The following is a 24,484-nucleotide window of genomic DNA, read 5'->3' as shown; positions in this document are numbered from 1 at the left end:
TAATGGTGTTGAATCAATTTATTTTTTAAAAATGAACAGAATCCAAAAAAAAAAAAAAAAGATTTGAGAAACTAAAGTTTGTGCAACAAAAAAGAAAGAAAAATATATTCAATTAAGATTCTGCCATATATTTAGGTCAGTAACTGGCACTGACAAATGTGTCGTTGACCATTTGAACTCATAAACGTCAGATTTCCTTGCTTCAGTATGAAATTACAACAACAACAACAACAAATCATGTAGGACTTAAATACTTGGCCAATTTGAATTGAATTGAGACATGCATTTCCTCCTGGTTCGAGTGCAGGCATATAGTCTGCTCTCCACAGTCCATCTTCTCCCTGTGTCCACCTCTCCTCTCTGTTGCTCCTGTGATATATTGGTTTTCTGCTCGACTTCCTCTGTTAAGCGTCGCACACTGCTGGCAGAGTTTCAGCCTTCCTGCTGGACTACAAAGCAGCTCACTCTCAACGGCTTTCCTTAGGAGATCAGCTGAAAACTGGCCTCCTTTATTCTGCATGCAGAGAAAAGCTGCAGCCACAAATTCACGACTTGACTTCTTAAATTCCACACTGGGGTTCTTTTCAGGATGAATGGGAGCTTGAGGAAACCTCTGTGGATGTGGGGATCACCCTGTACCACTCTCCTTTCAGCTGGTGTTCTTTAGTAAACATGCCATAAACTATGGAGGCCTATAGGTTATATCTGTTTGAGTAATTGCTGGTGCCCTTTTGAGAGAAAAAAAAATAAAATAAAATTGTATATAAATTAGCCCATTCTTTGTGTGTTTTCTTTTTTAAGTAAGTGCAAATATCATATAGTAATGATGGTTTTGTAAAATGTCAGAACATGTCTTTGCATCAGCGTGTGTGAATCAGTCATGCCGCGCGCTCGTTAACATTCTGCCCGGACAGCGCGCGATGCGGCGCCTGCGCGGCCTTTACACCGTCCCTCGGTCTCTCAGTCCCTCCGTCCTCTGGAGCGAGTTGAAGAGAGGAAGCCCAGCTCTCTGTTCGTGCGCTCACTGAAATGGATGGAGTAGAGAGGAAAAGGACGGAGGCTCAGAGGAGCATCATGAAAGATAGCGAGCTTAAACGAGACTCCAGCATCCCTGAGCGCGTGACACTCAAGAAGGAGATTGGACTTCTGAGCGCGTGCGCGATCATCATTGGTAAGGAAAGTTTACAACTTGTTTTCTTTTTGATGATGGTTCACTCCTCTTAACATGTAAATGTATTGAGACTAATAAAGACAAGATATTCGCCATCTTGTTAATCGTGGACTGTTATATTTGGCTTTTATTCACACTAGAACACAATATAGACTATTTAAATGCATGTTAGATAGATTACCATATAATCAGATTAACTATTTGTGATTTATTGATTTACCTGTAGCTTAATTAATTATTATTTTATATAGTATTATTTTAATGTATTATACATTTAATAGCTATTTATTGATTTATTAATAATTACATAACTATGTAATAACAGTAACGTTAGCTGTGATCGTTATATTATCCTGTATTGCATGATACATTTTAAAGTATATTAAATATTGAATCTGTTTTTGTTTTGTGATTTACTAGTATCACTCAAGAACATTGTAAGGTTACTAATGTAGTTATATATCTGACTTGGTTGTTTGTTTCATTCTTTTTTTAAATGAAAAAAATCTCAGAAAACTACATAATCATTGAATCTCAACAATTAATGAGTGTTAAACAACAATCATTTAAAGTTTGCAGATCTTTTAAACCATTCTTTTACTTGAGTCTAAAACCAACATCCACCATATGTAGGCCTCTTAGAGGTGTTTGTCCTCTTAAAAGGGGCCGCCGAATGAAAGCTAAAGATTGTTCCCTCCGCTTCTGATGGTATCCGGGGCTTTGACGGGCAGCAGTAAATTATTTATGCCTGCTGTTACGTAATGTCGTTGTACGAGTGCTTGAGAGAAGAGCTGCCAGGAAGCGGGTCGGTGAAGGGGGGCTGATCATTGTCTTCCCATGAAAACTCTCTCAGGTACTACAGCAGGGTTAGTGCTGATGTTGACTAGGCAAGCATTTTTGATTGATTTTGAACATTATTGGGTTCTACTTCAAATTTAATGCTATAATAAAAAAGGGGGGGAATATCAGTTTAGTTACATAATCTTGTGTTTTTTTTGTTTTTGTTTTTTTACTGGGATTACTGGGAGGCATGCAGTAATGAAAGGGCAGCTGGAGCTAGTCTTTACTCCAGTGAATATTTCTCAGACTGGGTTTATTTTTGTAAAATAACACATCTAAACATTTGTTTACCAAAAAGTTGTTGAGCATTTCTTTCCACCGTTATTGGCAGGGGGACCTTCCCACTGGGGGAAAAAAAAACATGTTGACCTCTTTTGGGAGGCATGTTATTGTGCATAAAAAGTAGTGGGGGATTGTCATAGAAAGTCTTCATGCAAAATTAAGCTTTACCTGTAAATATGAAGATACATTTCTTGCTCTGACCGATTTTAAATAATAATGTTATCCACCCCTGAAATAGGTCGTACCATTAACATTACCTGAGCAGTTTAAATTTGCTACCCATTTTCTCCATCCTAGTGTTACTCCTAATCGTCTGCGGGGTCTGCTTTTTTTGCAATGCTTTCTTCCTTTGGCACGGTCAAGGGCGTCCTTCTGGCAGCATTGACGATCTTCATGTCTTCCTTCAGCCGATCGAGCCACCTCATCTTTGGTTGTCCTCGTGATCGGCATCCTTGGGGACTTCTGGCCCCTAAATCCTTGTTGCTCCGTACGATGTCTCCGTACCACCATAGTCACACTTAGTCCTAATTTGGGACAACACCCAGCTGACATCTTTGTCTGTTATGTGGTCCAATCGTTTTAGCCCTAAGCCAGTACACATTCACATCTCCATGATGTTATGGGCTTGTTTGTGTTCCTCCGATGCTGGCCAGCACTCTGTGCCATAAAACGCCACAGGGGAGGTCTTATAAATCTTGGCCTTGAGGTGGTTGGGCATTAGCCTGGTCCCACCAGACTCTCTTACATTTCATTTGTACAGAGAGTCTGGCCTCGCTCCATTGACAAGCGTTGACTTCCTTGTAGGCGGGTACTCTGTTAAAGTTTAAAACTATTGGATCTGCTTAGAGCCACTCTGGATCTGCTATAACCAATCGCTGCCGTTTGGTTGTGACATATGACGACTCAAACCATAGACTCAAACTAGCACACAACATCAAAGTCATCGTTGTCAGCCACTCCCTCTGTTCGCTGATTGGACCTGTAAAAAATTGACCGGAGAAAAATAATTCATCACAAAGAATTCATCACAAACCCAGACGTAGTACTGAAGAAAAATGAAAATTGAGCTGAAGTACGTAGGAGGGCGGAGCCAGGCTAGTTGGGCATCCGGCGGTCATAGAGAATTCCAGTGCAGCGCAGTCTCATCCCAAGACGTCATATAACTGACGTCTTGGGACGTCTTTTGACCATACGTCAATATCCACCTTTTTAGGGTACCCTTAAACGTCGGTTAGATGACGTTATCGGATCCTAACTCTACCCCAGACCTAAACCTACCCCTAAACCTACCCCGTCACCTAACTGACGTTAAAGGTAAGGTAAAGCGTCAGTTGTATGTCGTCCCAGGATCGTCATAAACCGACGTTTAAGGGTAGCCTAAAAAGGCGGATATTGACGTATGGTCAAAAGACGTCCCAAGACGTCAGTTATATGACTTCTTGGGATGAGACTGTGTTATCCAGTGAGCTGGCGCCATTTCATCCATGCCACGTTAACCCGTGCTTTAGCGTCAGAGAGGGTGCTGCCGTCACTGGTGATGACGGATCCGAGGTATTCGTCCCTTCTTCAGTTCTTAGCCATTGACGCTGATGTCGTTTTGGGGGCCACGTCCCAGGTACTCTGTCTTGTCTTCCACCTTTGAGTTAGCCGTTGCACATCCTCGCATATCGCTGGTGAGGAAGACGTCGACGGCATAGAGTGTCCATGGTGAATGAGGCACTTGCAAGTCCTTGGTGATTGGGTCCAAACACAGGACAAACAGGAGCGGTGAGAGAGGCGAGCCTTGGTGGACACCAACTGTAATTGGTAAGGGCAGCAGTGTTCCAACAGGGCAGTGGACGGGTCTGGTGACGCTGGTGTAGAGTGGCTTAATCCAAGTCACGTTGGCTTCAGGGACACCGTGAGCCCGAGGGGCGTGCCAGATGAGGCCTTGGGGCACTCTGTCAAAAGCCTTCTCCAGGTCAAGGAACACCATGTGTACAGGTTTTTTTTTCTCACAGTGCCTCTCCAGGAGCGATATGGATTGCATCTGTGGTGCCGCATCCATGGACGAAGCCGCATTGGTTTGGCAAAATGGAGGCTGTTTTCCGAAGCCGGCCTTTGATAACTCGTTCAAAGATCTTCATTGCGTGGCATAGGAGGCAGATTCGGTGGTAATTGGGGCATTTGGCCTCGTCACCTTTGCCCTTCCAGATGGTCACAGTGGTGCTGGTCAGCCAAGCGCATAGGGCCTCATCATAAGTGGCAATTCGATTAAACAAATCAGTGAGGATGGTGATGCCCCAGTGGACATCCCAGTGGAAACTTCCAGGCTTACACTGGGATGTCGTCAGGGCCCATCGCTTTCCCATTTTTCATCCTCTGCACTGGTGATGGCAGGGGTGGGGCCAAGGATGGGTTTGGCACTTTGAATCGGCGGGTGGGCAACTGGTGGTTGCAGATCCCCGAGAAGTATTCGCTCCAGCATCGTAGAGTGGCGGGTGGGTTTTGGAGGACCTGTTGATGATCTTCCTTGATGCATTTGATTTGGCCAATATCCTGTGTTGATTGATGGCGTGCTTTTGAATTGAATTGAAATCTTTATTTCGAACATGGAAGAGAAAGTATATAAAACAAATAAAACAATGTTTAAAAACAACAGATGAGCAGCAAACAAAGTACCCTTCTTTCCTGTGTTAACATACTTCTATTACATGCTCGAAAAGGAGTAGGAAGAAGTACAACTTATGTACTCCTACCCCTTTGGCTAAGTGGTAGATCTTGGTTTCTCCTCTCAGCGTGTCAGGGTCAGCTTATAGCTGGTAGCTGGTCAACCAGTATTGTTGGTAATACGCATCGTTGTGTGTGTGTGTGTATATATATATATATATATATATACACCTTCAGTGGTGATTTGGTCCTCATTTATTATCAATTATTATTGATGCTCAATTATAAAAATGATTCTTATTAGTATCCCTGTTAAATCTAGACACCATGGTGCAAGACTTTAGATAAACAAAGACAGTACACTCATATTACTTATTAATGGGAGAAATTGAAATGCGCAATATGGTGAAATAAGTCCCGTCCTTCTAAATGAAAGAACCAGTCGCTAATCGGTAAAGCTGCGTTAGAAGCTCCGGTTGCTATAGGCATGAAAGGGACTTTGCTTGCCATGATTTTTTTTTTTCAGGATTCTCTTATGAATAGGAAGTAAATAGAAAATAATTAATCAAATGGTATATCAAAGAGACCAGTGTGATTTCATTGAGTTCACTCGTTTACCCAAGAGCAAATGTTAATATAAAGGTGTTAAAGATTCAGACCAAGAAAAGACAACAGGTTTGCATTATGAATGACTAGGGCTGTTGTGTTCAGGACAAATGTAGATAGGAAATAACAATTACATGTGATTTGTTTGTTTTCTCAGGTAACATTATTGGCTCAGGAATCTTCATCTCTCCTAAGGGTGTTCTGGAGCATTCCGGATCCGTTGGGTTGGCGCTGGTGGTGTGGGTGTTAGGAGGAGGCGTAGCTGCTCTGGGTTCCCTTTGCTATGCTGAGCTAGGGGTCACCATCCCCAAATCTGGGGGAGACTATTCATACGTCACAGAGATTTTTGGCGGTCTCATGGGGTATGACAGGTTCATATGTGATCTTTTGAAAAATGAATGAAAATCAAATGTCCGTCACATATCCTGAATGTGTTGTGTTGGTCTCTAGGTTTCTGCTATTATGGAGTGCAGTATTGATCATGTATCCCACCACATTGGCAGTCATAGCGCTTACTTTCTCCAACTATGTGCTTCAGCCAGTTTTTCCACATTGCATTCCTCCATACATAGCCACACGCATGCTGTCCACCATCTGCATATGTGAGTGCTTGCTTCTTTATTTATTTATTCGATTAATTTCTTGAAACAGTCTGCTGTTGACGACGGAGTTTATATAATTGTGCTAAAAGTCTAAGTTTTTAAATGGCTTTGGTTAAAGGATTAGTTCACTTTTTAAAAAACTTTTGCTGATAATTTACTCACCCCCATGTCATCCAAGATGTCCATGTCTTTCTTTCTTCAGTCGAAAAGAAATTAATGTTTTTGATGAAAACATTCCAGGATTTTTCTCCATATAATGGACTTCAATGGTAGCCAAACGGTTCAAGGTCTAAATGACCGTTTCAGTGCAGCTTCAAAGGGCTTTAAACGATACCAGATGATGAATAAGGGTCTTATCTAGCGAAACGATCGCTCATTTCAAAAATAAATAAAAAAGTTAAAGTTTTATAGGCACAAATGCTCGCCTTGCGAACTCTCCTGTTCGAACTCGTTCATCAAAATGAACAAATCTTTTTTCGCTCGAAAAAAGATTCGTTCATTTTGATGAACGAGTCAATGACTCGAAAAAAGATTCGTTCATTTTGATGAACGAGTCAATGACTCGAAAAAAGATTCGTTCATTTTGATGAACGAGTTCGAACAGGAGAGTTCGCAAGGCGAGCATTTGTGCCTATAACACTTTAACTTTTTTATTTATTTTTGAAATGACAGATCGTTTCGCTAGATAAGACCCTTATTCATCATCTGGTATCGTTTAAAGCCCTTTGAAGCTGAACTGAAACGGTCATTTAGACCTTGAACCGTTTAGTGCCCAGCAAAGTGCATTATATGGAGAAAAATCCTGTAATGTTTTCATCAAAAACATTAATTTCTTTTCGACTGAAGAAAGAAAGACATGGACATCTTGGATGACATGGGGGTGAGTAAATTATTAGCAAAAGTTTTTTTTAAAAGTGAACTAATCCTTTAACCTGAGGGTTCACCAGAATTTAACCTCGATTTGAAGCAGAATTTCGTGAAGTGTTTTTCTGTTCAACCGAAAAAATTTTTTTTGGAAAAACGTTGCCTGGTTTGATGAGTCTCGATTTCACCATTCAGAAGCATGGATCCATCCTACCTTGCCAACGGTTCTGGCTGCTGGTGGTATAATGGCGTGTAGGTTATTTTCTTGGCACACATTGAGCCCTTTAGTACCAATTGAGCATTGTTTAAATGCCACAGCCTACCTGAGCATTTCCATCCCTTTATGACCACTGTGTACACATGACTTCTGATGGCTACTTCCAACTGGATAACGCACATGTCATGAAGCTCAAATCATCCCAAACTGGTTTCTTGAACATAAAAATATGTTCACTAAACTCAAATGGCCTCCACAGTGACCAGATCTTAATCCAATTGAGCAGCTTTGGGATGTGCTGGAACGAGAGATTCGCATCATGGGTGTTCAGATCCGACAAATCTGCAGCAACTACGTGATTCTATCATGATAATATGGACCAAAATCTCTGAGGATTGTTTCCAGCACCTTGTTGAATCTTTGCCACAAATAATTAAGGCAGTTCTGAAGGCAAAGGGGGGCCCAACACACTACTAGCAAGGTGTAGCTAATAAAGTGACCAGGAAAGCACATGGTTGAGAACCATGTGCTTAGTGGTTCTCCCCTGGTTGAGAACCACTAATCTAAAGTCTTTGGAATGACCCAGTTACAGTTACAACCCTGGATTTGTGCCAAAAGCACTTGACTGATCAGTGTTGGAGGTGGCATGGGTCTATAGCATGTGATTGCTGCATTAGCTCTCTTTATTAAAGCCTGTTGTGTGGCTTTAATAAGTCATGCTCAAACCAAAACAGCAAGAGCAAGACAGCGGCAGGAAAACGCAAGGCATTTCATCTCCTCACAGACCTGCTCTTTGCTCCCCTTTTTGTTCTCATTGAAAGTAATTTGTTTCAATTGGGCTTAAACTTCTCTTGGTAGAGGGAAAGTGATTATGAAAGAGTCTGTAAGCGGTGACACTGATGGATGAGCCCATAGAAGTCCAACTTCCCCTCGAGCATTCCCACATTTTGGTCAAGTACCACAAGCTAATCCTAAATCAGTCTTTTCTGATTTTACATTTAACATGAAAACTTTAAACATTGTATATGAAGTCACACATTAAGTGAATCAATCAAAACATTATTGAAATGTTTATGTTGTCTCTGTGTGAATATTTGTAGTGTTTTTGACATGGGTGAACTGCTACAGCGTGCGTTTGGCCACACGGATCCAGGACGCATTTACAGTAGGAAAGCTTCTAGCTCTTGGGCTCATCATTACTGTCGGTTTGGTGCAGATCTTTGGAGGTGAGAATGTCACATGGATATCTAAAGAGCTATATGTTAATATGGTGTCAATAATTCTAAAAATGTATATATATAATTATTTAATATACTTGAAAAAAGAAAAACATCCCTAAAACATTAAAGGGGTCATGACATGGATTTTTTCATTATTTTAATATTCCCTGAGGTTCACTTATAATTATGTTAATTTGCCCCCAAAAAAATGTATCTGTTTTTAAGGGGCTGTTCCTTTAATGGAGGCCTATTATGCCCCTTTTTAAGAGATAAAAAATAAGTCTCTAATATCCCCAGAGTGTGTATGTGAAGTTTTAGCTCAAACAGTTAAAATTGGCACTTTTTGGGAGTGAGCAAAAACAAAACAGGACAATCTCACGCATTGAAAATGTCAGAAACTGTCAGCAGTGTTCATTTCGACCCGGAGTCGGACAATAATGCCTACAGAGCCAGAGAATATATGCTGCATGGAGATAGAACAGGTATAGTTGAGTTTAATTATGGATATGTTTTATGCTGTCATCGTGCTTTTATCCACTATTAGTACAAGCCTGTAACCACATAAAAGTGTAATTTACAGGAAAAGCATTATGAAATCATGTACTTAGGGTTTGATGCAGCTGCTGTCAGATCCAATACAGTTGGCAGCTTCATCCTTCAACTAAAGTTTCTTTGTAAACTCTCCATTACACCGTGCCTCGATTACAAAACAATCTGCTGTCAAATTCTCAGAACAAACACATAATCCTCGGACATAATCCAAGATGCCATTAAAAATAAACAATCTACTTGTTTCCGATGCTGGATTATCCTTCTGGAGTCTGTACAGAGACGCAAATGAGCTTTAAAACAGGACGTGTCAAAGCGTTCCTTTTACGCTTCCATTTGCCCTGTTGGTGAAAGACTCAAGCGCGTGGAAACTGAACACACATCTGTATACTGTATCCAGCGTAGACAGCGTCAGTCATTATAATGGCTTCTATGTGCTTTTGATGCGATGTGACGCTCACATCCAGTGTAGACAAATGTCAGCCGTTAAGTGACTGAATGTCTGTGGGTGGGGCCTGTGGTGCGATGATGTAAAACTATTGGTCGATGTCTTTCTTTGGAGGCAGTCATATGCAAATGTTTTTGCCCGTGTGACATCACAGATCACCGAATATCAAAACGAGCTGTTTTTGGAGCTTGATTAAATAAATGCTTTGCTTATAATGAGGAGGACGTTTTAAGCTTGCTTAAAGTTTAAGCAACTTGCAGGGTGTTTTAATGGTACAAAGACCTCTCATAGATCAAAAGATCAAGGCAAATTTGATTTCTCATGTCAGGACCCCTTTAATGTCATGCCATGACCCCATCACCCCTTTAACCCCTTTAAAAAAAAACATTCTCAAAATGAAACCAGATCTCTACAAAGTGGTGTTGAATAATTATGAAATTAAAAATAAATATACACCCCCTGGGAAATATATTGACAAGACTTTTGACAAGGCAAACTATGTTATACCGATATATCAGTCTGTCAATATATAGTAATCCTTTCCATCATTTGAAATGTCATCTCTCTTCACAGCTGTTTGTTACATGTCAGATTAACAGTTTGTTCCTGTCTGCTCAGGTAACTATGAGAGCCTGACCCCACAGGTGGCGTTCACGTTTAATAAAGCCCCGTCAATAGGGCAGATTGCCCTGGCTTTCCTTCATGCCTCCTTTGCCTTCAGCGGCTGGAACTTCCTCAACTACGTTACGGAGGAGGTGGTGGATCCCAGGAGGTTAGTCTGATACCACTTTAAAACATGCCTGGACTCACAAACTCTGCTGGAACAACCATTGTGGCTCATTCTGAGGAAACTCCTGCCGTTCAACTGATATAATTATCAGGATAATTCATTTGAGTCACATTAATGATATGCTAATGCACTGTCCTAACCTGATTCCTGTCAATGGGCTAAATACATTCCTTAATATCCTACTATCCTACCTATAATCCTACTCCTTAATATCTGTATCCACACATGCACTGTGGCTGGATATACCAATGTGAATATTATTTGTATTGGTATAATATATTTGTTTGTGTACCTCAGGAATCTGCCACGAGCCATATACATCTCCATTCCACTGGTGACGTTTGTGTACACTCTCACAAACATCGCATATTTTTCCTCCATGTCTCCCGATGAGCTGCTGTCCTCCAACGCAGTGGCTGTTGTAAGTACAGGCCTTTGACTCGCTGGGTTTATTCTTATTAGATTATTAACACTCTGCTAACACTCAAGGATGGATTCACTAAACATTTGTGTCACTTTTATGTATGGGATTAAAAGTATTACAGTCTGCTCTGGGGTGTGTTTCCCGTACAGCGCTGTAACTCGCTGCTTCACGACCACAGTACGACGCATCGTTGAAGAAATCAACTAGCTAGTCACGACTGTTTCCCAAAAGCATTTTGTCGCAAATTGGTCGTTCAACCACGTTAGAACAATGATGTCAGGCAGGTGTTGGAGTAATAACTTATTTTAATTAATCTGTTTGAGATCGAATTAATGCTAGATATTTTGCTATAAATTGTAGACATGACATCTGAGGACTATTTCAAATTTTTCTCAAGCTCGTTACGTTCTAAAGCACGTTTGCACAAAAACTATGTTTTAAATCTCTTGACAAACTGAAAGACGTAAATTACATTTGTATGTATTCTAAATAAAAGATACAGATTGTGCTGAATGTCAGCTTGCTTATTTGATTTAAGATTAGGATTTATTAAGTCCTTCTAACCACAGGAGAGCTGTCGTTCCAGACACACACCTCTGCGATGCTGTTTGCGGATGTTCGTTGGAACGATAGTTTCGGGAAACACCGACTCGTTGAACTGCTGATAACGACAGAACTTGTGACCATAGTTGGCTAATGACGATTTAGTTATCGATAATAATGGATCAATGGATTTATACTGTAGGCTACCCATTGATTCAGGTGTCTGGATGGTGGTGGAGGAGTGATGCTGTGTAGTCTTAGTACTTATACTTATGTCAGATTTATTTTAGAAACAACGCCACACAATTGGCAATATCACTGTGTAAGTGTGGTTAACAGATTATGTGGCTGCATTTGTACATTGCTTGATTTGAATACTTTAGTAAAGCAGGTGTAAAAACAACACAGACGGCACATGTGATATCAGTGTGCAAAACCTTGTTAATGATGTGTTTTATGTTTCGCTTGCCTTAGACTTTCGGTGAGAAACTCCTCGGGATGTTTTCCACCCTCATGCCGATCTCTGTGGCACTCTCCACTTTCGGCGGCATCAATGGTTATCTCTTCACCTCCTCCAGGTAAACGCATTTCTTTTTCATTTCACCTTTACATTTACCTCCTGAGCAAACAGAACATTAAAGCTCCAGTCCGTAACTTTTTTGGGTTAAAAATTATCCAAAATAAATGTTTGAGCAAGTACATAACCAGCCAGTGTCCAAAACTCTCTGCTTGCCGTAGCTCGATTCAAAACTGTAAGCTTGTAATAATGTTTTTAATTCCAGTGGTACTGGTGGATTTCCGCGGGAGATTCGAGCATGTCTTTGCGTCATTATGTCACATCTGTACACACACACATCTGTACACACACATCTGTACACACATCTGTACACACACATCTGTACACACATCTGTCCACAGAAAGAAGAGTCTCGGCTAGTAGGCTATATTGCGTGTGAGGATGTTGGAGCTGGAGATTTTTTTTGCCTTTTCTCACAGCACTTGATATAATTAAACTTATCAATTTGATGGCGGATCCAGAAAGGTTCAAACGACAATCACCAGTGACAACAGATTCACCCGCTGTAAAATGCAAAAGACTTCGTTCGGACTTCGGAGTGGCTACAGAAAAAAAGAGAGACTGCAACCGGCCCATGCGACAACAAGGATAATATCAGAAGGACATTACATGTAGTCACGCAATGCTGACGTTGTTAACATTAACAATTTGAGAACAAAGTATAATTTGCACGGTTTGACGTGATATGATAAGCAATTGTTAGATTTAATCAGCGCGATTTACTGCAATGCTTTTTTTCCCTTAGTTGGTCAGAACAAAAGTTGATGTTACTAGTTCAGATGACATTTTCTGGTGAAAATTATTATGTTGGTCATACTTCCAAAACTATAATCTGTGATTCTGAATGCCAGTATCCACACCAGCGCGGTGACTGACAGCCGCACACTCTCCTCAAACATTGAATTCATCCGCGCTGTGCCGTGCCGAGGTACAACCCACGTAAAGTTGATAATTCCTTGAATAACTGCAATTACAGATTTTGAACAGAGATGGCGACAAAGAGAAAAAACTACGGACTGCAGCTTTATATAAATTCTTATGATAAAATGGTCAAAATACTTTTTTGAATGTTGAAAAACATACACAGCTGTCAAAAAGACAGCAAAAAAAAAAATAAGAATGTGAAAGAATTGTAATTATATGTCCGTTTTCTATTCCGTAACTTATTCATGTAATTATGCTAAAAAATCTGTTTTGAACACAGGAATAATACAAATGTTAAAATATATTATAATAGAAAACTATGAACGCTTGTTTCCAGCACAGAATAAAACATTTAAAAAGATAATTGTGAATTTTTATCTCACAATTGCAAGTTTAACTCTCACAATTCTGACTTTATTTCTCAGAACTGCGTGTTATAAAGTCAGAATTGCAAAATATATACATGCAATTCTGAGAAAGAAAGTCACAATTGCAAGTTTATATCTCACAATCCTGAGATTATATCACGCAATTGTGACTTTATATCTCGCAATTCTGTCATGTAAACTCGCAATTGTGGGGAGAAAAAGGTGAGATAAAAAGTAGCAATTATCTTGTTTATTTTGTATTCTGTGGCGGAAACAAGCTTCCATAGAAAACAGTTATTTTAAATTGTATATTATTATTATTAGCACTGCGGGTACTTAGAAACCTATTGTAATCGTTATTATTCTTCCTTCTTCCACTATTGAAGTCTACGGTAGCCCTGTCTGGAGAAATGAACAAATGGCTATTTTACTCATATTTGCTACATAAACTTCTGAAACTGCCTCTTTTAATTCAGTGCAGCATACCAAAGTCCTTAGTCTCTGAGCATACTGAGTCAAATGATTCCCGATTTTCCCATATCAGCCATTTTGGGCATTGACCATTTTGAATTTTGCATTATAGAGAATAGTTTCGAATCTCGGAAAGTTTCGGAAAGTTTCCATATGTATAATACATTTAATTTTTTTTTTGAATTTTGCATCTTCATCTTCAGACCATGCCTGCCAAAAGTTATTAAAAGCTTCACCAACCTTGAATTGATGGAGTGATGTCATGCTGATTCTGCTTTGCCATATTGACACCAAACTTTGTGTGTGTCATTGTCACCTCATACTGACCTCACCACATCAGTTTGATACCAGGGGGTCAAAAGTGATAAGCAATTCAATTATATTATCAATGATTGTTGTTTTTGCTTAAAATAATCTAAAAATACCTTTAGTTACTTATTGTTGTCATTGGTCTGATGTCCCCAGACATGCTTGCATAACTCATTGTGCCTTTTCTGTGTTTGGGCCCTTTATTGCTGCTTGCAGCTATATTATTGTTGTTGTTGTTGTTGTTGTTGTAACACGCCACAAAAATTAATGTACGTCACAAAATTTTGTAATCAAGTAGTATCTTACGCAATTTTGCATTTCAAGTAATTGATTCTAGTTTTAAGGATATTTCAATATTTTTACTGGAAAGCAGTACCGATTATGACAGTGATTCTTTGTTATGCATTTACTGTTTGCGTGTGTGTTTCAGGTTGTGTTTTTCAGGGGCACGGGAAGGACATTTGCCCAGTCTTCTTGCTATGATCCACTTTAAGCACTGCACACCGATTCCAGCTCTGCTTGTCTGTGTATGTGATTTACATATGAGAACAATGAGTTTTTGTTACAGCAACCTGCTTTTTGGGATGCAACTTGTTTTAATTTGTTTGCATTTACTTGAATTGACTCTTTTTTTAAATTATTATTCTTTCTCTGTTGTGCCTCTTGATCTTATCTTTCAGTGCACTGCCACAATCGTAATCTTGTGCATTGGAGAAACTCACAACCTTATAAACTATGTGTCTTTCATCAACTACCTCTCCTATGGAGTCACTATTGCTGGCCTGCTCTACTACAGATGGAAGAAGCCAAACTTATACAGGCCCATCAAGGTATTCAATTATATACAACGCCTGTGTGTATTCTACATCCATAACATGTACTTATATGCCACATAGTAAAGCACAATTGTCCATTATACCAGTGGTTTACAAACTTTTTTAAGAGCGACCTTTTTTTTTTTTTTTTACGCGACCCATAAATAGGCCTACAACCATTTACACGCAAACAAGTCAAGCCAAGCATAAGAATACTTGTATTCAATGCGGATAAAGGCGCATTTAACTTTATTCTCATTTAAACCACTAGATGGCACAAAAATTCAGCTCAGCACTTTCCTTAAAGGGTTAGTTTAACCAAAAATGAAAATTAGCCTGTGATTTATAAGTCCTCCTAGGTGTGTATGACATTGTTCTTTGTGACGAATACAATCGGAGTTATATTAATAAATGTCCTGGCTCCTCCAAGCTTTATAATGAGAGTGAATGGCTGGAGAAAATTTAAAGCCCAAAAATGTGCATCCATGCATGATAAAAATACTCCACAGGCTCCAGGGGTAATAAAGGCCTTCTGAAGCGAAGCCATGCGCTTGTGTACAGAAAATACCCATATTTATAACTTTATAAACTATAATCACTATCTTCCAACAGACGGCCGTACGCTACACTACGAACTTAGCTATAGGCTATTTTAGTTCCCCTCACTCCACAACAAATCCTTACATGTACCAGTATTTTGAACAGAACAAGAATGAAAACATACAGCGTTAGTAACTATAAACAAGCCAAAACTAAATCATTTAAAGCGGAATTGAAAGTAACCGGCATTGGGCTCACGTACGTAGCCTAACTATCTCATTCGAACCCAAATGTTTCCATATCCGCGATGTATTTGGGTGCTAAACTTTTATTTATTATAGGCTTTGTACTTCACTCGTGTTTCAATATCAACGGAAAATAATCATCCTCTTCACATCCGCAAAAATGCGCTTGAAAAACCCACAGTGGAGCGGTGACACACTGATAGCACAGGTACGTCTGTAAGACGTCTGCTAGAGATCTGGAAAACATCTGCAGGGTTAATGCATCTGATAAACGCCTTAGAACGAGCAGATTTACATACAGTCTAAACCATAAATATCTTAAAGACAGGAGATGTCTTTGTATTGATATCTCAGAGATGTATTGCAGATGTAAATGCAAACGAAAAGTGTTTACTTTTATTTGTGTAAACTCACAATAAAACAAAACATTGTGCTTTTGTAAAATAAAGAAAACAAACAAACTGTCGTCTCGGTTTCCTTTCCATCTATTTGTCTGCTCACAAAAATGAACCAAACTCAGCAGCATAGCCTACAGTTGCACGGTTTCTTTTCTTTCGTTTTGTTAATCTGTTAATTATTTAAGTCAAATATATTTAGTGTAGGCTATTTATTCTTTTTATATAGGTCTATGATTTTATGAAAACAAATTGTGTTATTTTTATTTTATTTTTAATGTAACTCAACTTTCCTTCAATCACCCTGGCGACCCATTTGTTAAGTCTGGCGGCCCTCGACAGCCTGTGCATTATAAGTGCATCCAGCAGGTTCAGCATTCACTGCCAATAGCAAAGCTTTGTTTGTTCTCTTGTCAGGTGAGTCTCCTTGTGCCGGTGTGTTATCTGCTCTTCTGGGCTCTGCTACTGGGCTTCAGTTTGCACTCAGAGCCGCTGGTGTGTGGAGTGGGACTGGTCATTATGCTCACTGGAGTACCGGTTTATTTCCTGGGAGTTTACTGGAAAAACAAGCCAAAATGCATATATGACTTCATTGGTAAGGAGACTGGATATGCAATTTATATTCTGTGTTCTCTATAGGAATAGTAAGAAAAAAAAAATACTCAGCCTCTTGCCATTCCAAACCTTTTTACCATGAAAAACAAAATGAGATGTTCATGCTGCACTTTTCCATACAGCAGCAGTGTACAGAGTGGCAAGCTCCAAAAGGACAGACAAGTGCCATACACATGTTATAAACAGTGGCTAAGAGAGTTCAGTGTTCTGCAACTGAAGAAAACATATGCAAATAGAAAAAACACTAGCAAATTACCGTATGAACACATCTTCATCATTTTGACAACACATGTGCTGTAAATACTCACAATGCAACCAATTACAGAAACGCACTGCAAATACTCACAACGCAACCAATTACAGAAACGCACTGCAAATACTCACAACGCAACCAATTACAGAAACCCACTGCAAATACTCACAACACAACCAAATACAGAAACGCACTGCAAATACTCACAACGCAACCAATTACAGAAACCCACTGCAAATACTCACAACGCAACCAATTACAGAAACACACTGCAAATACTCACAACACAACCAAATACAGAAACCCACTGCAAATACTCACAACACAACCAATTACAGAAACCCACTGCAAATACTCACAACAAAACCAATTACAGAAACGCACTGCAAATACTCACAACGCAACCAATTACAGAAACGCACTGCAAATACTCACAACGCAACCAATTACAGAAACCCACTGCAAATACTCACAACGCAACCAATTACAGAAACACACTGCAAATACTCACAACACAACCAAATACAGGAACACACTGCAAATACTCACAATGCAACCAATTACAGAAACGCACTGCAAATACTCACAACGCAACCAATTACAGAAACGCACTGCAAATACTCACAACACAACCAATTACAGAAACCCACTGCAAATACTCACAACACAACCAATTACAGAAACGCACTGCAAATACTCACAACGCAACCAATTACAGAAACGCACTGCAAATACTCACAACGCAACCAATTACAGAAACGCCCTGCAAATACTCACAACACAACCAATTACAGAAACGCAATGCAAATACTCACAACACAACCAATTACAGAAACGCACTGCAAATACTCACAACGCAACCAATTACAGAAACGCACCGCAAATACTCACAACGCAACCAATTACAGAAACCCACTGCAAATACTCACAACGCAACCAATTACAGAAACCCACTGCAAATACTCACAACGCAACCAATTACAGAAACCCACTGCAAATAGTCACAACACAACCAATTACAGAAACCCACTGCAAATACTCACAACGCAACCAATTACAGAAATGCACTGCAAATAGTCACAACACAACCAATTACAGAAACCCACTGCAAATACTCACAACACAACCAATTACAGAAATGCACTGCAAATAATCACAACGCAACCAATTACAGAAACCCACTGCAAATACTCACAACACAACCAATTACAGAAACCCACTGCAAATACTCACGACACAACCAATTACAGAAACCCACTGCAAATACTCACAACACAACCAATTACAGAAACCTACTGCAAATACTCACAACACAACCAATTACAGAAACACATTGCAAATACTCACGACACAACCAATTACAGAAACCCACTGCAAATACTCACGACACAACCAATTACAGAAACCCACTGCAAATACTCACAACACAACCAATTACAGAAACCCACTGGAAATACTCACAACGCAACCAATTACAGAAACCCACTGCAAATACTCACAACACAACCAATTACAGAAACCCACTGCAAATACTCACAACACAACCAATTACAGAAACCCACTGCAAATACTCACGACACAACCAATTACAGAAACCCACTGCAAATACTCACAACACAACCAATTACAGAAACCCACTGCAAATACTCACAACACAACCAATTACAGAAACACACTGCAAATACTCATGACGCAACCAATTACAGAAACCCACTGCAAATACTCACAATGCATCCAATTACAGAAAAATGCTGCAAATAGCAGGCAAATGTTTGAAGGGGCACCAGTGACGATCCTGGCTGGCCTGGGACATGCTTACTGTTCAGTGTTCATCAGCGGTGTGGGCACACTTTAGTTTAGGGTCCAATTCTCACTATTAACTAACTATTACCTATGACGTTAGCCTAAACACACTTCTAATTACTGCTTATTAATAGTTTGTAAGGAAGTTGTTAAGTTTGGGTATTGGTTAAGATTAAGGCATATAGAATATGGTCATGGAGAATAAGGCATTAGTATGTGCTTTATAAGTACTAGTCAGACAATATTAGTTATATGCATGCTAATAATAAGCAACTAGTTCATTGTGAGAATTAGACCATACAATACAGTGTTACCATTGATGTTGTCGATGACCTGAAAGGTGAGTTTTTTGTTTATTTTAACATCCTGATCGTGTGTGCATTGTATTTCTGCATGTGGTTGTGTTGTGAGTATTTGCAGCACATGTGTTGTGAAACTGATGAAGATGTGTTCATAATTTGCTGGTGTTTGCATGAGTTTTCTTCAGTTGCAGTGCATAGAGCTCTCTCAGCCACCGTAGTTATACACTAGTCCATGTGACTCATGCACTACATTTCAAGTCTTTTTGTAAGCACCTTTGTGAAAAAAAAGTCCACCTTAGCATACCTTTAAAAAGAAAACTTATTATGAAAATTATATATGTTCCTTACACAAATGTAAAACACAATATTTGGAATATGTTGCACAAGTCGTATGGAATATGGAATGTAAATGATGACAGCATTTTCATTTTTGGGTGAATTGAATTATTCCATTAAATTGTGTATTAATGACTACCATGCAATTATGAATGTATTTATGAACTAAATGTGTGCATATATTGTCTTTTTCTATAACAGAGTGGGCTACGTACCTGGGACAAAGAGTGTTTTTTGTTGTTTTCCCACAATTTGATCCAATTGACATGGCAGAATGGACTGACAAATCCTCCTTCACAAGCAAAGCTTCTGGACCTCTGTGAATTTTCTATTACTTTAATTTGGCAGCTCTTCACCTAAAGTCCAGTTTCCAGGCTTGTAGTAGTAGCAAAAAAAAGAAATGAAAGAATAACCGCCTCATTTATTTCGATGGGGACTGTATTTGTGTGTGTCATGAGTTTAAGTGGCACTGGGTATTGCTCACTTTTTGGTTAGGCATGTTATTTCTACTGTTTGAAACCCCTATAATGTGCTACTGGGGTCATTTGCAAATGTCCTATGTTGATACATGTACAGAATCTCTCCTCTCTTTTGTATGATGTCCTTCACCTGTGATGTCTCTCCAACCACATAACAGTTTCTACAGGCTCTGTACGCCTCGCTGTAAATACATTTAAATGGTTTCTAACTCTTCACAATTTTGGTCTTTAGTCTGAAATGATATTGTTACTTGCAGGCATATTTTCTTATTCTTACAGAATATGTGATTTCAGAATTAATTGCTTAAAATGATTGACAAGGGATTGAAATTTATATTCTCCTTTCTTCTTCTTGTTTTCACTGTTGGTGAAGAACTTTTCAGTCATCCTGGGGAAAATGCTGTTAGAAAATAAGAAATAAAACAATACAAGTGTATATACAAGATGTAAATACAAATAATACATCTAACTCTTTCGCTATTTTGCTTCTCAGGTAAATTTATGTTGTTGTTATCTAGAGATTTTTACTGAAATATGGAGAGAAACCATTAAGAATAGATTGATTAGAATCTGTTGTTTCACTCCATGCCTTTCCTAGGTTGGAAAAACCCTCTTGTTAATAACAAAACCATTTCAGTACTCTATACTCTAACTTTTAATGTTTAGAAGATTCAATTGGGGCTACTAATAATCCAGTGACTGGTAAAAGCACACTGCAAACGGATCAAATTAACTTGTCAATAAGATACAAAGACTTCTACAATTTACATATCTGATACTGATAGAAGCTGCTACATCTATAGAAACCTTGAAGAAGAAGAAAACCTAGACAGTTTTGCAAACGTTTGCCTTTCTGCCAGGGAATGAGTGTAATTAGTTAGCAGTTAACTTGATGCGTAGTGTCATATTGTACAAGACAAATCAGTTTTAGCTGGTGAAAAAAATGATGAGCTGATAAAAGGCCCCGCTGGGATTCGAACCCAGGATCTCCTGTTTACTAGACAGGCGCTTTAACCAACTAAGCCACGGCGCCTCCGTGTGACGAAGGGGAAATACGCCTCTTGAAGATTGTGTGTGTGTTTGTTTTTTAGAATATAAATGTTCACATTTTAATTAATTAGCATTTGATTTGGTTGAATGCTCGTTTAGTCATCTGGCACACCAAACGTTCTCGGTGCGTGCAAGTCTGTTTGACAATATGTTATATTCTTACACACAAACAGAACTGGACAACTAACATGGGTGGCATTATTTGAAAATGTTTGTTCAAACTTTAAAATCAGCCGTGATTTATATTTTGAATTGAATTTTTTGCCGCTAATAATAATTAAATCCGCTTCGGTTATTCGCTATATGGGGAGGCTGCAGACCTGGAGCCGGCAGATATACGCCCCTGGCAGTTTTACGCCCCGGCAGTTTTAGGACCCTGTTGTTCCTGATGCGTCCAGTAGAGGGATATACTGCGAAATAACATCATTAAATCGACGCTTACACATTAAAATCCCGTCCATAGACTTGACAATTTTGTGTTTTTTGTTAATTTAAATATAAACGTTACAGTGTAGATCTCCACAGATTCAATTTTCTGTAGATATTCAGTTGGGCTTCACTCTCTTCACTCAACCTACAGAAGACTATTTGTTTTTGTGAATTGAAAAATTAAAAATACGCATAGTTGGATCAACTATGTGTTATGACAGGTGATGCTATGACCTACTGCAGTTATAGGCCAATTCACCGTAGGTCTTTTTATACAGGAGACTGAGTGAAATATGTTTTTGTGAATTTATATAAAGTCACATTTAGATATTAACTATATTTAGCCCATTAGACATGCAGTACCGTGTAATAATATGGATCCTCGATGAAATATCTGCTGTACTATTCTATTGGTCATCATACAGCTACAAAACAGTGTCCTACACAGCATTTTATATGAAGACAAACACAATTTATCCCTTTTCTAAAATTCCATGGGCCATTTAGAAGATATAGACAATATTGTTGTTCACAAAAAAATATTTATTAACACCATTTATGAATTATGATGACTCCCCTATGGTTTGCCACTCTTCTTTAACTGTTTTTTTTTTTTCTTTAACTGCTCCTGCTCACTGATGAAACATTAAAAAATGAAACATTAAAAAAAGTTTAAAAAGGACATCCATGGTGAATTTGACCTTGTCCCTGTGTGTGTGTGTGTGTGTGTGTGTGTGTTTCTTTAAGTAGCTAAAGCAAACACACCTTTATGAGATCCAAGTTAAAGAGACCTTGGTAAAGACAGAGTATGATAAAACCCACATTAAGTGCACATACCCTACATTTGAGTCCAGATCAGTAAGCTATTTTAAGAAAAAAATTATATTAAGATATAAATGAGATAATTAGATCATCTCATTTATAAGAAACAACTCAAACCAGAATCTACATTCAAACCATATGGGGAAAGTTTTTAATGTGTTTTAACGTATTTGAGTGAGTGTGCAGTTTAACTCTACTTAGAGAGAGAGAGAGAGATTTACATACCTATTATAAATGTGTCTTTTGTGTGTTCACATAGACTGTAAAACAAATTAACATATCTCCATTATCTACTGTAATATTGCTTTATAAACCATGTGGAGTATGTTTTAATGCAAGGAGTAAACAGAGTCTTACCAGAAGAGGCCAAGCTAAAGACAGGCAACAAAAGAAAATTAAAATTAAAATTTTAAATTGAGTAGAGAAGATAGGGGAAGCTAAACCTACACGTGGTTAGCAAAGTTTAAGCCAGATAGAACAGAAACCTGTCAAAATACATTATAGACCCATCCATTGATATATAAATGAATTGATATCTACCTACCCTAGCTCTATCGAGCTAATCGTTTATAAATAATAAATGTTGCATTGCTAAAAAACAATAACTTTAGCAGATTATTTAACATACAAATGACAGAATCTATTTTTGTCAGATTTTAACCCTAACGATGTTAAACTTGCTTATACGGTATTATTACTTTGTCTTCTGGGCAAGTTTCATCTTCATAAAGACAGAACCATTCAAAGTAATCCTGATTCTAGAATATTCTCCTCTGATATAAAGTTCATTTTTTTCTTCCTTTAAGAAAATGTCAGAACCTTTAAACTCAAAGGTTTATAAAACAAATAATATCATTGAGCAGGGCCGTGCACAGACATTTTGAAGGGCAGTGGCTTAAACCAAAAAAGGGGGCACTATAAGGAGTTTGACTGACAACATACACGATGGTGACACCCCCCACCCCCCCCCCCCCCCCCATTTTGAGTTTGACCTATAAACTATCAACTTAGGGATTATTAAAAGTATATTTATTTAGCTAAAGTATTTGTATCAATACTATGTGTCTTTTGTGCTGGTTTTACCCCGTGTGTAGGCTATACCTCACCTCATACATTAATACGATTTTTAACCTAACAAACCACCTTTATGATTTATTTTCACACAAAATCTGTTGCTCCATCAATTTTCAAACATATATTTTTCTGCAATCATATGTGAAAAGCAAATGTTAGGGTGTGCCTTCAGCCCCATTGTAACCTAAAGTAGCTAATATACTAAGGTACTATTCATTTAGATCAGTGTTAATTTTGACAGCAAATTTTGATCTAGTCTTAGTCTTTTGACTAAAATGCCATTTAGTTTTAGTCATATTTTAGTCATCTGAATTGTTTTAGTTTTAGTCGACGAAATCTACAGTAGATTTAGTCGACTAAAATTTAATGGGTTTAGTGTTAAATTGTAATGCATTAATTTAGAATTTCTCTAAAACGTCCAAACCCATTATATATTCCCGTAGAAAACACCTATTAACCTGATAATATTAATAATTTTTAAAGTTTGAACATGCAATACAGACACATATTTAGCACTGTGACATAAAATAATATCTTAAAATTAAAGTCTTACATACATCATTCTTTATTCTTTCAAGCAGACATATTTATTTGTATGAATTAAATATAATTAATCCTTATTAAAGCTATTAAAGAGCAGTGAATGCTTTTCTCTTTTTATTTTGTTGTTTGATTAATATTAAATGCACAGACGGCATTAGGTTTATTACGCACTGTCACTTTAAGACCGAGTGTGCAGATCCAATTGCACTGATGCACATCCGATATTCTCACAACTGTACATTCTGTAAAGACATAACTGACTGCGTTTAAGTGAATAATCTCCAAAACGGACATTTAGACATAATGATGTGTGTATTTGTCCATTCAGACGCGAAAGAGAGCTCAGTTCAGTCCTTGCGCGCTGCTATGTGCTGCACGCGTCTGGTTGTGTGTGTGTGTGTGTGTGCTGTGCACGCACAGAAAAAAATACCGAATAAAGGCCATTGCACACTGCGTTTTTTCGTATTCGTGATTCGTTGGCTCTGAATTGTCAAAACACCATTCAAACTGCTGGCTACGGTTCGATTCGATTTTTACCCGATTAGATTTTTTTTATGACGGACGAAAGTTTCGGAGGCAGTGTGCAAGTGTGATTGACGTAACGTGAGGTCGTATTTATTTTTTAACGTGCGAAAATTCTGGAGCGATAACATAACGTTTTTATGGAAATCCTCTGGAGGGTTAGGGAGGGGGGCGAGAGGGGCACCTCAGCTGATGAGGGCAGACGGGCAGTGGCTCTAGCCACCGGGCCACCCCTGTGCACGGCCCTGTCATTGAGTCTGTTGTAAAGAACCTTACATGTTTTTATATTGACAAAATGTAATATTGCATTGATTTGTGTAACCTAATTCAATCTCTTTTGATGTCCGTTTACCCCCCTTGTTTTTTTTGTGAAACAGATAATTTAATCCGTGCAGATCTACACTATA

The 24,484-nt window shown here is 38.6% G+C and overlaps 1 protein-coding gene and 1 non-coding gene across 2 annotated transcripts; one reads left to right on the top strand and one right to left on the bottom strand.

The window, feature by feature from the left end:
* The first annotated feature begins 811 nt into the window (after positions 1-811).
* Positions 812-19,846, top strand: slc7a10b (solute carrier family 7 member 10b). The gene is made up of 11 exons (XM_056245744.1): positions 812-1,171; positions 5,706-5,910; positions 5,999-6,150; positions 8,332-8,457; positions 10,067-10,220; positions 10,536-10,659; positions 11,680-11,783; positions 14,285-14,381; positions 14,535-14,684; positions 16,267-16,444; positions 19,360-19,846. Exons 1-11 carry the CDS (start codon positions 1,030-1,032, stop codon positions 19,479-19,481), a joined length of 1,554 nt encoding a protein of 517 aa, XP_056101719.1. The 5' UTR covers positions 812-1,029; the 3' UTR covers positions 19,482-19,846.
* A 750-nt stretch (positions 19,847-20,596) lies between these two features.
* On the bottom strand, positions 20,597-20,670 carry trnat-agu (transfer RNA threonine (anticodon AGU)). Its single transcript has one exon. It is a non-coding gene; the product is annotated as a tRNA-Thr (tRNA).
* Positions 20,671-24,484: the final 3,814 nt, after the last annotated feature.

Source organism: Rhinichthys klamathensis, unplaced genomic scaffold (assembly GCF_029890125.1).
Source record: "Rhinichthys klamathensis goyatoka isolate OS25496 unplaced genomic scaffold, OSU_Roscu_1.1 h1tg000033l_1, whole genome shotgun sequence".
In the NCBI taxonomy this organism is placed as follows: Eukaryota; Metazoa; Chordata; class Actinopteri; order Cypriniformes; family Leuciscidae; genus Rhinichthys; species Rhinichthys klamathensis.
Note: the sequence above shows the minus strand (reverse complement) of the source record. Positions and strands in the feature narration are given on the sequence as shown.